This window comes from Myotis yumanensis, unplaced genomic scaffold (assembly GCF_028538775.1).
Source record: "Myotis yumanensis isolate MYYU_CA2020_CCGP unplaced genomic scaffold, mMyoYum1.0.hap1 SCAF_12, whole genome shotgun sequence".
Lineage (NCBI taxonomy): Eukaryota > Metazoa > Chordata > Mammalia > Chiroptera > Vespertilionidae > Myotis > Myotis yumanensis.
The window spans coordinates 31,955,242-31,971,360 of NW_027223763.1; the positions used below are offsets into that span (position 1 = coordinate 31,955,242).

At 36.1% G+C, this 16,119-nt stretch overlaps 1 protein-coding gene across 3 annotated transcripts in view; it reads left to right on the forward strand.

The window, feature by feature from the left end:
- AGTPBP1 (ATP/GTP binding carboxypeptidase 1) overlaps positions 1-16,119 on the forward strand; it is a 107,389-nt gene that overhangs the window by 17,806 nt on the left and 73,464 nt on the right. For all 3 annotated transcript variants that reach the window (XM_070431412.1, XM_070431414.1, XM_070431413.1), the window contains exons 2-6: positions 2,405-2,469; positions 10,826-10,950; positions 12,155-12,222; positions 15,411-15,474; positions 15,932-16,078. In XM_070431412.1, coding sequence (XP_070287513.1) covers positions 2,438-2,469; positions 10,826-10,950; positions 12,155-12,222; positions 15,411-15,474; positions 15,932-16,078 — 436 coding nt within the window. In that variant the 5' untranslated portion in view covers positions 2,405-2,437. The remainder of the gene's footprint in view (positions 1-2,404; positions 2,470-10,825; positions 10,951-12,154; positions 12,223-15,410; positions 15,475-15,931; positions 16,079-16,119) is intronic.

Sequence of the window (16,119 nt, forward strand, 5' to 3'; positions counted from 1 at the left end):
AGTGGAAGTGGTTGAGTAGACTGAATGAGATCACCAAGAGACCTGAGGTAGAAAAGGACAAGAGAGAACTGAGCCTTGGGGCATTTCAGGAAAAGAGGCTTAGAAGGAGTGGCAGGCGGGTAGGCAGAAAACAGAGTATGTCTAATTGAAGAAAGTATTTCCAAGAAGAGGGAGTGATCAGCTATATTAAGTGCTGCTGATAGAACCAGTAAGATGAAGCCTGAGAATTGACAGTTGGATTTGGTAACAGTAAATGAGATCATTGGTTGCTGACAAGAGCAGTGTTGATGGTGTGTTGTGTGGAAAACTGGACTGGAATGTGTTTAAGAGGGAATGGGAAGAGAGGACTTGTTGACAATATATATAAACAACTGCTTTCAGAAGGGAAAAAATGGGACAGTAGCTGAACTGGGGAACTGAGAGAAAAAGGTCCCCCCCTCCCCCACCAAAGGCACAAAAACAACAACAACATGATTTTATGGTGATGAAATGATCCAATGAAGAGGAATGAGTAGAATGTACCTAAATTCCACGGTCAGTTATTATATACTCCCTCGCATACCTTCTCAACTTCTTTGCCTATTTCTTGCTTTGTCACCTTTGGTTGGCAAAACCACAAGCTTGGTGAAATGCAGCACTTCTGTTTCTAGGTGCTTCTCCTTCTATTACCCCAAACTTGCAATGAACACACACTTTCACAGCAGCAAGAAGGGCCTTCGTTTACTCGGAGGTGCTCTGGTCTCAGGCCTCAAGAATAAAAAGCGCCGTCAGGGACACACTGGGTTAGCCCTGAGATAATGAGGACGAGAATTAGCCTTTTTCATGAGGAACTCTAAAGTCTCAGAAGGCAGATTTCTTTGAGGTTGTCCATTTCTTTGGTGAAGATTATTTGCCAGACATGTTGAACATGGGGGTATTGAGGAGGTAAAAAGTTATGTGCAATTGTAAAGTTTTAGTTAGCTGTTTAGCAGTCTATTCCTCTGCTGTTCTTGGTATTTTCCAGTTCCCCTAGTTACGAGTTTCCTGAGTTCTTCTGGACAGAGTACCCTCCTTCCTCATAGTTTTCCTTTCTGTCACTGTGGACTTTACTGTCTACTTTACTCCAGTCCTGCGAGGGAGAGGAGAGAAATGCCTGTGGTTAAATTACTACCTTACTGTGAATTGGAAGTTTGAATAATTTCTTAACTGTTGAAATAGGAATGATGTAAATGCCCAGCATTAATTTTTGCAAATCAGAATTTACAGTGAACTCTCCATAAGATGTGCTACTAATGCAGTTTTAGAGAGAAACATACCACTCAACAAGAAGTAACTTTTTATGGCAACAACAGCACTTTTGAAAACACATCGGATTCCTCCCCCCCTTGTATATACAGTTAAGTCTTAATTAACTTGGATATTGGGAAAGTTACTTTGATTTTGTAGTCATTACAAAATAGTCAGTTGAGCCCTAGACAGTTTGGCTCAGGGGCTAGAGTGTTGGCCTGTGGATCAAAGGGTCCCAGGTTTGATTCTGGTCAAGGGCACGTACCTTGGTTGCAAGCTCCTCCTCCGCCTAGCTACGCCCTGGTCAGGGCTCGTGCAGGAGGCAATCAATTGATGTGTTTCTCTCACATTGACATTTCTCTCTCTGTCTTTCCCTCTCTCTTCAACCCTCCCTAAAAATCAATGGAAAAATATAGTACTCGGGTGAGGGTTAACATAAATAAATAAATAAATAAATAAATAAATAAATAGTCAGTTGAAAAAAAGAACAGCATTTTTAAAATTTCTTATAACTTAAAAACAGACTGTGTAATTTTCATACATAATCCAAAAATTATCAAAATTTTGTGAATCAAGACTTAATGTTTTAAAATGTATAGTATGAACTTTGTAAAGATAAAACCTGTACTGCTTGAAGGAAAATATGCATGAAATGCATTAAATAAGATGTTACAGGTTTTTACTCTGAACAATTTGTTATAAATGTAAAAGTATTCTCATGTAGAAATAATCATACATATCTGCAGTATTTGAGTACTTACATGAATGGTGGACAATAAGTACACTAATCTTAGGATGCTATTGTTGGTTTGAGTATTTTAAGGAAGAGTATTAGAGCAGGAAGGATAATTTTATCTCAAAAGAAATGTGAACACTAGATTGTAAATTGTGTTAGATTAGGTTTTTGCATTCTTATAGCTCCAGGATTTTGGTACTGTTTTACTGGTTGATTTTGGGTAATAGTCACATATTGTGCATTGAAGTGACTTGCCAGAAGCATATAGAACTCAAGTATTCTCCTTTGATTTCCAGTGTTATCTTGTGTTTCCCATAATAAAAACCTTCAGCTGTATGGTTGTTGTGACATTTAATGTATAGAAAACAGAATTATATTTAATTAACTTTTTTTAAATTTTAGATTATCTGCAATGGTGAAATGAAGTAACTCAAGATGAGCAAGTTAAAAGTGGTATCAGAGAAAAGGTACTGTAATTCTAAATACCAATATGTATAAATTATAAAAATAAAGATGAAGCAGTTATTTGAAACTCATTACTGTAAAAATATTATTTATGTTAAAGTAATAGTATGTTACACAGTTGACCTTTGAACATCATGGGTTTGAACTGCACAGGTCCACTTATATACCAATTTTTCTATTTAAAAAAAAATTATTTTACTGATTTCAGAGAAGAAGAGAGAGGGAGAGATAGAAAGAAACATCAATGATGAGAGAGAATCATTGATTGGCTGCCTCCTGCAACCCGGGCATATGCCCTGACCCAGAATTGAACTGTGAACTCCTGGTTCATAGGTCAACGCTCAACCATCTGAGCCACAGATTTTTTTCAATAAATACCTGTAATGTTTTCAGTCCACAGTTGGGTTTTCATGTATGCATGTATGCATTGATCTATGCCATTTTATTTTATTTTATTTATTTATTTTTTAATATATTTTATTGATTTTTTACAGAGAGGAAGGGAGAGAGATAAGAGAGTTAGAAACATCGATGAGAGAGAAACATCGATCAGCTGCCTCCTGCACATCTCCTACTGGGGATGTGCCTGCAACCCAGGTACATGCGCTTGACCGGAATCGAACCCGGGACCTTTCAGTCCGCAGGCCGACACTCTATCCACTGAGCCAAACCGGTTTCGGCAATCTATGCCATTTTATATAGGGGATTTGAGCATCTGCAGATTCTGGTATCTGTGTGGGTTCCTTCCATGTTTACCTAGGGACAAGTTAGTTTTTGGGGAGTCAAAATTTACAAATTTTCAACTGCACAGGGGTGGGATTACCTACCCCACTCCTGCATTGTTCATGGATCAACTGTATTTATATTGTTTTATTAAGATTTACCTTTTCAGTTAAAGCTGGAGTCAGCAAACTATAACTGGGAGGCCAAATCTGGCCCACCTCTCGTTTTTGTATGGCCTGTGAGCTAAGAATGGTTTCTGCACTCTAAATTGTTGGAAAAAAGAGTAAAAAGAATAATATTTTATGACATAAATATTACATGAAATTCAGATTTCAGTGTATGTAAATAAGCTTTTATTGAGCATGCTCTTTCATTTATAGATTGGTCACTTCTTTACTACTATGGCAACGTTGAGTAGTTGTGACAGAGACTACATGGCCTGCAGTGTCTAAAATATATATACTATCTGGCCCTTTATAGAGAAATTTTCATTGACTCCTGAGATAAAGCATCATCTCTCCTGTGGACTTCCTTACTTTTTAGCAAATCTGGAGGGGTGGTTGGATATTGATACTTGCTGAGTTTAGACAGGGTTGTAATTTACATCAAATTAACATGTTTTGTAAGATACAGCAAGCAGAGCCCTGGCTGGGTGGCTCCGTTTGTTGGAACTGTTGTCCCATATGCCAAAAGTTTGCAGGTTCAATCCATGGTCAGGGCACATAGACAACCCATTGATGTTTTTCTCTCCCATCAATGTTTTCTTCTCTCTCTTTCTCTTTCTCTCTCTCTCAAATCAATAAAAACATATCCTTAGGTGGGGACTAAGAAAAAAAAAAAGGCTACACCAGGCAGATATTTTCTCTACATCCCATTCACCGTCATCATGATCGTGCCCTAAATGTTACCATCAGCAAAATTCTCGTTTCTAAGTACTAATTCAGACTTTTTATTCTCCAACAACAATCTTTCATCTGTCTATCTCACTTGTGCAAATATCTGTATTGTAAGGTTCTGCCTTACCCAGAACTCTAATTTATTGACTTTTATTGTTTTCTCATTTAATCTCTTTAAAAAAAAAATATTTTATTGATTTTTTTACAGAGAGGAAGGGAGAGGGATAGAGAGTTAGAAACATTGATGAGAGAGAAACATCGGTCAGCTGCCTCCTGAACACCCCCTACTGGGGATATGCCCGCAGCCAAGATACATGCCCTTGACCAGAATCGAACCTGGGACCCTTCAGTCCACAGGCCGACGCTCTATCCACTGAGCCAAACCGGTTAGGGCTAATCTCCTTCTTTTTTACCCAGTGTAGAATCGATTGTCTATTATTATACTCTTGCAAATACCTGGAATGTCTTTATCTCACTTTGTGTGTGTGTGTGTGTGTGTGTGTGTGTTTGGTTAATCCTCACCCAAGGATATTTTTCCATTGATTTTAGAGAGTGGAAAGGAGAGAGGGAGGAAAGGAGGGAAGGAGGGAGGGAGGGAAGGAGGGAGGGAGGGAGGGAGAGAGAGAGAGAGAGAGAGAGAGAGAGAATGAGAGAGAGAGAGAGAGAGAAAGAAATCTATGTGAGAGAGACACATATTGGTTGCCTCCTGCATGCAGCCCGACGGGGGCCAGGGATGGAACCTGCAACTCAGGTATGTGCCCTTGACCAGGAATTGAACCCACGACCTTTCAATGTACAGAGGATGACATTCCAACCAGCTGAGCCACACTGGCCAGGGCACTTTGTGTGTGTGTTTTTAATCACACCCACTGGACAAAGTCCTTTCCCTATAAATCTTTATTGAGCAGCTGAATGATGTTGGAAGATGAACTAACTTGGCAGAGATCATTAAAAATTATTGATTAGCAACCTGAACAGAGCCCAGCAATCTTATTATTGTGCTTATCTGGAAAGTTCATTTTCCCAAATTTTATAATGACTGTTTTATACTTTCTTTTATATTCCTCAAATCTTTGAAATCCTCAGATATATCAATACATAACCTCAGCAAATGATCATTTCTTATCATATCATAGAGAAAATAAATCTATTATCCTCATTACTTTTTATTTTATTTTTAAAAAAATATATTTTATTGATTTTTTACAGAGAGGAAGGGAGAGGGATAGAGAGATAGAAACATCAATGAGAGAGAAACATTGATCAACTGCCTCCTGCACGCCCCCTACTGGGGATGTGCCCGCAACTAAGGTACATGCCCTTGACCAGAATCGAACCTGGGACCCTTCAGTCCGCAGGCCAGTGCTCTATCCACTGAGCCAAACCGGGTAGGGCCTCATTACTTTTTAAAAAAATTTTATTGACTTTATTGGGATGACATTGGTTAATACAATTCTGTAGGTTTCAGGTGTACAATTCTATAATATATCATCTGTATATTGTATTGTGTGTTCACCATATCATATTTCTTACACCAAATTTACATGCTCCCCTTTTTTTTAATTCCATCCTCTTCTTATCACCCTATTATTTACTCCAACAGAGCTTTTCTCTTTTCTTGTCGAAGACTAATACTGTCACCTCTGTTCTAAATTTTATACCTCCTTCTTTCTCAGGGTCTTTTAATTATTATTTATTCTTCTGTCTTGAATCTTTAACTCCTCCATTTCTTACCATTTAAAAATGATCTGGGCTTTCCAGTATTTATAAACTCTCTTCTTCTGTTACTAATTTATATGATTCTTTTAAAAGCCCAAATTATAAAATAGTCTATAAATGCAATCTACATTTCATTTCACACTCTCCAACCACTCTTGTTTAGTTTCTGTCTTATCCACTATACCAAGGGTACTTATTAAAACCACCTATAATTTTTCTAAACAACTTTATTGAGGCATAATTATCATACACCAATAATACATAGAGTGTACAGTTTGGTAAGTTTGGCCTGTGTATACCTGTGAAACCATTCTCTCAATCAAAATACTGAACATATTTATCATTTGTTTCCTGGCACCCTTTTGTAATCCTTTCTTCCTGCCCCATCCCTCACTCCAGGCCAGGGGTCGCCAACCTTTCGGACCTCATGGACCACCAGTGGTCTGCAGACCACCGGTTGGTGACTGCTGCTTCAGGCAATCACTCATCTACTTTTGATCACTACAGATTTATTTGTGTTTCTAGAACTTTATATAAAAGGAGTTATACAGTATGTCTTTTTTTGAGGTCGGGGTGGGAGGTAGGGGTGTGTGACTGGCTTCTTTTACTCAGCATAGTTATTTTGATATTCATCTCTTGGAGTGTGTATCAATTATACCTTCTTTTATTACTAAGAAGTATTCTGTTGGATAGATATACTGCAGTTTGTTTACTCATATATTGGACGTTTGGGTTGTTTCCAGTGTTTGGCTCTCTATAATAATAAAAGAGTAATATGCTAATTAGGCCAGACATCATTCTGGACGACCTTCCAGACGAAGCCAGGGGTGTGAGGGAAACACGGGTCCTGGGTGCCTGCTGGTGGCTGGAGGGAAGCCAGGGTCCCGGGTGCCAGAGGGAAGGAAGGCCTACTCTTGCACAAATTTTGTGTATCGGGCCTCTAGTTACAAATAAGGCTGTTAGAAACATTTGTGTACTAGTATTTGTATGGCCTTAGCTTTTTTTTTTTCTTGGCCAAATACTTAAGATTGGAATCAATAATATAGTAGGCCTATGTTTCTTTTTAGGAAACTGCCAGCAACCTGTTTTCCAAAGACATTATATTTTATACTTCTTCCAGCAGTATATGAAAATTCTAGTTTCCTACATTCTCATCAATACTTGGTATTGTCATTCATTTAAAATATTTAAATTCTTATGGTCATTCTTTTAAAATTGTAGTCATCCCAATAGAGGGTGTGTTGGTATCTCATTCTGATTTTAATTTGCATTTCTCTAATTACTAATGATATTGAGTATCTTTTCATGCACTTACATGCTTTCAGCATATCTTATTTGGTGAAGTATTTTTCCAAATTTTCCTCCCATTTTAAAAATTGGAATGTTTATTGTTTTTATTACTGAGTTTTAGAATTTATTTTTTCATTAAAATATATTTTTATTGGTTTTTAGAGAGAGAGGAAGGGAGAGGGATAGAGAGATAGAAACATCGATGAGAGAGAAATATCATCGATCAGCTGCCTCTTGCACTCCCCCTTCTGGAGCCTGCAACCCAGGCACGAGCCCTGACTAGAATTGAACCTTGATCTCTTGGTTCCCTGGTCAATGCTCAACCACTGAGCCACACCAGCTGGGTGAAATTTTCTATTTATTATACATACAATTCCTTTAATAGATTTGCAGACATTTTCTTCCAGTCTTTTCATATTCTAAAGAGTGTCTTTTAAAAGATCAGAAGTTTTTAAATTTAGGTGATGTCCATTTTGTTTATTTGTTCTTTTATAGATAACTAGAGGCCCAGTGCACCAAATTCGTGCACTGGTAGGGTCCCTAGTGGCTGCCAGCTGCTGGCCGGGGCCTCCCTCCCTCCCCCCCGGCTGGCCCCGCCCCCTGGTCAAACTCCTGGATAACTCTCGGTTGAGGGGACAATTTGCATACTATGCTTTCATTATATAGGATGCTTTTAGAGCTGTAGATAAGAAATATATGCATAACCTATGTTAGATTATCTATGTTTTCTTATAGAAGTTTTATAATTTTAACATTTAAGCCTGTGCTCCATTCTGAGTTAAACTTTATTTATGGTGTGAGGTATGTAGAAGTTCTTTTTGGCATATGGACCAGCACCATTTTTAGAATCACTTTGCTTTCTCCATTGAATTGTCTTGGTACCTTTGTCAAAAATTAGTTGTCCATTTATGTGTGGGTCTGGTTTGGACTCTGTTTTTTCCCCTTGATCTAGATGTTTATCATAGTGAGGATACCTCACTGCCTTGATAACTATAACTTTATAATGAATCTCGAAATTAGTGTTGGTCGGCCAACTTAGTTCTTTTTTTCCCCAAAGTTTGTCGTATTTTAGGTTCCTTTGCATTTCCATAGGAATTTTGCATCAGTTTGACATTTCTACACAGTAGCTTGCTGGGATTTTGATTTTTCTCACTATAAAATAATCTATTCTCTCTATATAAAAGCCTAAGCGACTGTCCGGCTGGTAGCTATGATGCGCAATGACCACCAGGGGACAGACGCTCTGACCAGTAGGTATGATGCGCCCTGACCACCAGGGGGCAGATGCTTAACGCAGGAGCTGCCGAGCTGCGATGACTTGGCAGCTATGGTTCTTGGGTGACGCACTTGAAACCAGAGAGGAGGGAGCCCGATTCCAGGGTGTGTCACTTGAGAACTGCCCTTTTGCAATCCAGTACCCTTTGGGGATGTCAGAGAGCCAGTTTCTGCTGATCCCCGCAGGCCAGGCTGAGGGACCTCTAGTTAGAATTGTAAATGGTAACTCTGAAGGTTGGTCTTAGCCTCATTTTGATTTATCTAAAAAAGTAGAGGAAGACAGCGAAGATACATCTCTTTATTTAAAAATTCTCTGCTTTGTTCATTGAAAAGCTATATAATTGTGTGTGTGTGTGTGTTTTAGTAAAGTCTAAAAATTATTCAAATGGTATAGCTGCCCTCTGGTGTTCACCCTATGATTCTCCCAACATTAGTGTCAACAGTCTTAAATTTTGGAGCTGAGCCAGTAGTGGCTTAGAATATTTTGTTCAGTTTTCATTCTGTAGATGAAAAAAGTACAGAAAGGGGGATGCCCATGTTCTGAATTTTAATTTTTTTTCTTTCCTTCCTTCAAAAAATAAATTCATTCACCATCCATCATTTGAAATGAAAGTTTTATTTTATTATTATTTTTTTAAAATCCTCACTTGATATTTTCCCATTGATTTTTAGAGAGAGGGAAAGACAGAGAGAAACATTGATGTGAGAGAAACACATAGATTGGTTGTCTCCTGCACAAGCCCAGACCAGGTCCTGGGCTGGGGAGGAACCTGCAACCGAGGTACGTGCCCTTGACTGAAATTGAACTTGGGACCTTTCAGTCTGCAGGCCGACGCTTTATTCACTGAGCCAAACTGGCTAGGGCAAAAGTTTTATTTTTTATAGTGGTACAATTTAATTTAAAATTTTAAGAATTACTGACAAAACAAACTCTTAATTTGGAATGGAATAGACTGTGTGTTATGCTTAGTGTGTTTTTGTATGTTTTTGAATTTTTTAAATAGATGTCTTATTAGCTACTAAAAATATTTACACATGAAAATAATTGAATAAAATTAGGAAAACACACTCAATTAGTAAGTTTCTGAATTTTGGTCTCCATAATGCAAATTTCTCTTAAAGATGTATTTTCCCTAGTATGAAACACTGTGGTATCTTAGTGTAATTTCTCACCACAAAGAACTAGAGCTCTCAAAAAGAACAGGTTTGGCTCAATGAATCTCTTTGTACTCTTAAGTGAATGAAGACTCCAAAAAGTTTTTGTTGAGGTGGATTTCTTAATCTATTGATATTTACCATATTATAAATTAAAACTGAGGAATTAAAAATTATCCATTTAAAAATAATAAACTCAATGCATAATGACACAATAACATTTTATGTTAAAATAACTATGTTTTCAAAATATAGTAAGAAGAGTGCTATTGATTTATTACATTTAAAAAAATATATTTTATTGATTTTTTATAGAGAGGAAGGGAGAGGGATATAGAGTTAGAAACATCGATGAGAGAGAAGCATCGATCAGCTGCCTCCTGTACACCCCCTACTGGGGATGTGCCCGAAACCAAGGTACATGCCCTTGACCAGAATCGAACCTGGGACTCTTGAGTCTGCAGGCCGATGCTCTATCCACTGAGCCAAACCAGTCAGGGTGATTTATTACATTTTTGAAAACTTAATGTTTGACTTAATGGAAGACAGGTGGATTTTCTTTTCTTCTTCTGAATTCAGTCTCTGGTGGTTTGTACAAATTAACTTACTGTTAAAGAAAATGAGAGAGAATATGAATTTGGGAAATTTGAACTTGGGAAATTAGATGTTGATGTTAAAGGATTATTGTTATTGTTTTTGGTATAGTAGTGCTATTATAGTTATATATATTCTAAAGAGTTCTTACTTTAGAAAACAGATAACTAATGCCATAGGAAATGATCTGAGATTTGCTTCACAATTAGCCAATGGATGTGTGTGCTTGCAAGTAAGCATGTGTGAAATAAGATGGTCCATGAATTGATAATTCTTGAAGCTGGGTGATAGGTACATGATGGTTCATTGTCCTATTTTGTCTTCTTTTGCTCATGTTTGGAATTTTTCATGATGTTAATGTTTTTGCTCATTCAGATTTATGGTAAGTTTTAAGGAATCACTTATCTCTTCTGCAATATTGGAAGGAAAAAGAAAATATATAAAAACTTAAACATGTAATTTATTTTTCTCACTACAGAATTTTATTTAAAAAATGAAATATTTCTGAAAACCAGAAAGTATAGAGCATAATATAATGAACACCTGCACCAATCACCCAAGAGATAAAACTTACAGATGTGTTGTGTGCAATTGTTTAATAAAGGCATGCCAGAGGGCATTACTCTTCTGCTTGAAACTTCCCATTTCACTTAGTGTAAAAACAGTGATCTTGCTGTGCCCTAATATAAAGTAACATTCTTTTTAGCCTTACCAATAACTCTCGGGTTGTCGGACTCCTCGCTCAGCTGGAGAAGATCAGTACTGAACCTACGGAATCAGATACTGCCAGATATGTTACATCAAAAATTCTCCATCTGGCTCAAAGTCAAGGTGAGCTTTAACCTCTTGTTTTGGGAATGCTTTTTAAATTCTTTAACCAGAGGAGGCTAAGAATGTTTAAAATTTTGATAAATGATTTTCCGTAAAAATTGAACTTTCTCAAATAGACCCAAGAAGTAGAAAGTGGAATAGCTGTGAAATAAATTAATTTTCAAAGCATTGTTTCTAAGAAATGATTATGATATTCCGTATGGATGAATCCCGCCCTCCCCTCCCCCCCATCAATTTTCAAGTAATACCTAATTCCAATGCTACTTGTACTAGAATATTGACAAAAGATGTCAGGTAGTAGAGAACATTGGTTATTAGCATGGTCCCAAATAAAATATTAGTGAAATAAGTCTAATTATACATTGAAAGATGAATATCATTGCTAAAGTGCACTTATTACAGGAATGTGAAATGTTTTAATATTAGGAAATATATCCTATAATATTGTTTGAACAGGTCAAATAAAACCCATGTGATTATCTCAATAGATGCTAAAAAAGATTCTAAAACCTGTACTTGATTTAAAACATACACACACACAGCAAACCTGATTTTTCTTTTTTCAAATAAAGGTGAACCTGCAGCCACCTTAATATTTAACATTTAAAATGGCCCTAGCTGTTTGGCTCAATGGATAGAGTATTGGCCTGCAGACTGAAGGGTCGCAGGTTCGATTCCAGTCAAGGGCATTTGCCTGGGTTGTGGGCTCGATCCCCAGTCGGAGGCTTGTAGCAGGCAGCTGATCTATGATTCTCTCTCATTGATGTTTCTATCTCTCTCTCCCTCTCCCTTTCTCTCTGAAATCAATAAAAATATATAAAAAAACCCCATTTTAAAAATGGTACTAGGTTTCTATTTTCACAAATTTGATTAAATATTTTCTAGTTCTGGTCATAAAGATGATAAAGAGGTCTTCCATTACCACTCCCTCCTCACCTCCAGTTCTGGTGCCTGTACTATGATAATGATTTTAAGATTACAGATGGACAGACAGGGATTCACCTAGTCCCTACTAGGAGCTGTGCTGAAGGGCAAGGAAAGTCTACAGAGAGTAGAATTAGCAGCATCAGAGGGAAATCATGTAAAACCGATTTAGAATGTTTACCGAACCAATGGGTACTTGTTTATTCTATGTTAGCTGTATAATAAAACGATATATAATTTTTAAAATGTTTTAGAAGATATATATTTTTTCACTTTTCAGAAAAAATAAGGAGAGAAATGACAGCCAAAGGTTCTACAGGAATGGAAGTTCTGCTCTCAACATTAGAGGTAAAGTATTTGCAGGCTTTAATTATGTAACTATTAGTATCAATCAGTACTGAAGAAAAATAGTATAGGAAGTATAAAATTTTTATCCTAGAGGTAAAACCAGTGAATAGAAGTTTGTTTTATGTTTTAGATTAACATTTGGGATGGTGATATAAACATTCTAATATATATTAGGTAAACCTCTAAGTATATTTCCCTATGATAATGATAACCACATTTTAAATCTTTACATGCCATTCTAATTGGTAATAGAAATTAAAGCATTAGCTGGAAATAAGTCTAGCTTAATATAAATGATTGGCATTGGAAATCCTAATTTATTGTGTTATGTCAGCTGATATATATTTGTGATTTAGTTTACTACATATATTGGTTGGATAACTATATTATCTTGATAATAATTAAATTTCCATGCCAAAGTGAAAGTTTTGGGTGGATTAGCTGGATATATTCAGAATCATTATTTTATATTTTATTAAGAACAAAGGGTAAGTGCCATTGTATACCTTGAACTTACATAATGTTATATATCAAATTATATTTCAAAATAGCTGGAAAAAAAAGAACAGGGTGTGATTTTATGTTTTTTGATAGGAATTACTTCCTGTCAAAAATGACATAAAGTTGTTATTTTATTCTAAATTGATTTGTCAGTTTAAAGCAATCTTGATAAAATACTAACTTTTTTTTCTATAGTTCAGTGGGAAAATAAGCAAGAATAGAAAGGATATTTCTGAAAAATAAATGAGAAAGGACTAGCCCCACCAAATATCAGAGAACATTAGAAACTTCAGTAATTCAGGTAGTTTAGAAAGTGTGGGTGGGAACTAAATAGACATCAGTGGAATAGAATAGAAAAATCCACACTAAGTTAAAAATGCTTATGGGAATATAGTACTACTTAATCAATGGTAGCATTTCAGATCAGTGAGGGGTAGGGGGATTGCTTAATAAGTGGAACTGGGACAAATTGGTAGCCATGCAGAAGAGTATAATGTTAGATCCTTACTTCCTACACCAAAATAAATTCCATAGCAAGCAAATATTTAAGCATGGAAAAGAAAACCAGAATACTCGAGGAAGTAATGAGAAGAATTTTTAATAATCTTAGCGCAGGGAAGGCTTTTCTAAGTATGAAAAAAAAACACAGGAGCCATAAAAGAAAAGATTGATAAATTCAACTATATTAACAAAAATGCGTTGGGAAAAAACATTATAGACACTTGGCAAACTGAAGAAAAAATATTTCAACTCATATAATTTCTTTAACATATAAAGAACTTCCACAGATTCGTAAGGGAAGAAGTCTATCCAATAGAAAAATGTGTAAAGGTTATGAACAGACCGTTCCCAGAAAAAGAAACACAAATTGCACTTGAGATAGAGCATCATTGTTTTTTCTCCCTATTTGCTCATGTCACAAATTATTGAGGTCAGCAGAGGTGGGAGGTGATGAATTACATTTGGGAGCTTGTCTAGATAAGGCCTAAAGATAGCAGTGCAACTTCCACTCAGGTTCTAATAGCCTGAGCTCAGTCACATGGCTCAAACTCGATTACAAAAGGGCTGGGAAATATGGTGTAGCTCTGTACCTAGGAAGACGATGAAATCAGTTTGCTGAACACAATCCATTCTTCTCTTTAACAAACATCTGTCCCTCTCATTCCAGATTCTACCCTAATGAAACAGTGGTGCAGTTAATACCTCCAATGCTAAAACAAGGGTCTCTGGTTATGTACAGTCCTCCATCTGGTCTGGATGGAGCTTTTTGGTTCTATCAGTCTGTGAGCTAAAATATGAAGTGGAGACACTCATTTCCTTTTGGAAAGAGGAAGAATAAGAGTCCCATGCCAGTTACTGGTGCACAATAATTCTGAGATTCCTCTGTATAACACTGTAAAATTCTCCACGTTGGGGGTGTGGTGGTTCCTTGAATAGGCCATGCTTCTGCTCTGTGTGTCTGTTTTTTTTGTATCCATTCAGTCATTTATATATATATATTTATTTATTCATTTCAGAGAGGATGGGAGAGGGAGATAGAGATAGAAACATCAATGATGAGAGAGAATCATTGATTGGTTGCCTACTGCATGCCCCCTACTAGGGATTGAGCCTGCAACCCCAGGCATATGCCCCCACTGGGAATTGAACCATGACCTCCTGGTTCATAGATCGATGTTCAACCACTGAGCCATGCAGGCCGGGCCAGCCATTGCTTTTAATAAGAGAAATGTAACCATGTGTAATATTTAAACTTTTTTAAAAAATTAGATTGGTTGTCCAGACTTTGGGAAATAGTTAGTCTTGTCCATTGCTGGTGAAGAGCAGTTTACTATGTAGTTATATTCATCAAAATACTCATATTCTTTGACCCAGAAATTCCAGGAATTTATCCTACATATAGCTATAATTGATTCCATGTAAATATACATAGTTTTTGTTGCAATTTTTTAATGCCAAATAACGTTATTTATTTATTTATTTTTTGCTTTTACATCTTTGTTGTTGAAAGTATTACATATGTCTTTTGCAATTTTTTAATAACAAAAGATTGTTAAAAATCTCATTGGGAAAAAATATCTCACTGATAGGTGATTGGTTACATAAACAATGGTTTAGCCATATATAGTGGAATACTTTCTGTAACCCTTAAAAAGATGAAGAAACTATTTATTGATATGTAAAAATATCAGTGTACAAAACAATATCTATATAGGGCAGTGCTATTTGGAGGAATAAATCTGTGTACACGTATATTTACATGGATTTTTAAAAAAATATCTGCATATTATCTTTGGCTGGATACATGGAACTGCTAATGTAGTTGCCTTCTGAGTGAGCTAGGTGACTGGGTAGTTGCCATATATACATTGTAGTGCCTTTATATTTTGATTCATTTATTTTTATTGTCTGTTAGGTAGATCATGATGAATTCAAATACCAAATTAATTCCTCTTGTAATAATATTGATACTAAGAAAGTAATAGCACCGATTATTTGTAAAAATTCTTAAGGGCAAGAAGAGACTGAAGTGATAAGTGAGAATAGTGGAAACCTCATTACATTTGTTCTTAGAGACATTGGAAAGGTCATCTGTAAAATATAGATAGTTCCCAACAGGAATAGAAAAAATTTGGGAATTACAGATTTACAATGGTTTAATAAAGCAAATAAACTATTTATTTCAGAACACGAAAGATCTTCAAACTACACTTAATATCTTAAGCATTCTTGTTGAGCTGGTGTCAGCTGGTAAGTTTGTTTGTTTTTTTTTTTTTTGGTCTAATTTCTGTTTGTAAATAGTGATCAATAATGTGGCATGTGTACTTTATGAGGAATTTTCTGATACTCATATAGAGGCTATTCTGAGTATTGGAATTTGGAAACTGGTATGTTATACTCTTTTGTTGTTGCTTTGTTTTTAGTATTGGAATTTGGAAACTGATATGTCCTATTCTTGTTGCTTTGTTTTTGTTATTTTCCAGTATTCCTTAAACTAGAGCCCCGAACATAGAATTTTGGCATCACTTGTATTTACTCTCTGCACTGTTTTCTAAATAAAACAAATGAAATAAAACAAAATTTGATTTTGATGTTTTTTTTTATTTCAGAAGTCTTCACTTTATTTTTTGAATGCTAAAAGTTGTGATATTTGATATGTTATGGGAAGATTTGCTGTTTAAACAAATAAAAAATTTTTTTCTTTTAGGTGGAGGTCGAAGAGCTAGTTTCTTAGTTGCCAAAGGTGGTTCACAAATATTGTTACAGTTACTTATGAATGCCAGCAAAGAATCTCCCCCAAATGAGGAGTTAATGGTGCAGATTCATTCTATTCTTGCAAAGATCGGACCAAAAGGTAAGGATTTCACTTGTATGATTATCAAACCTAGAAGCATC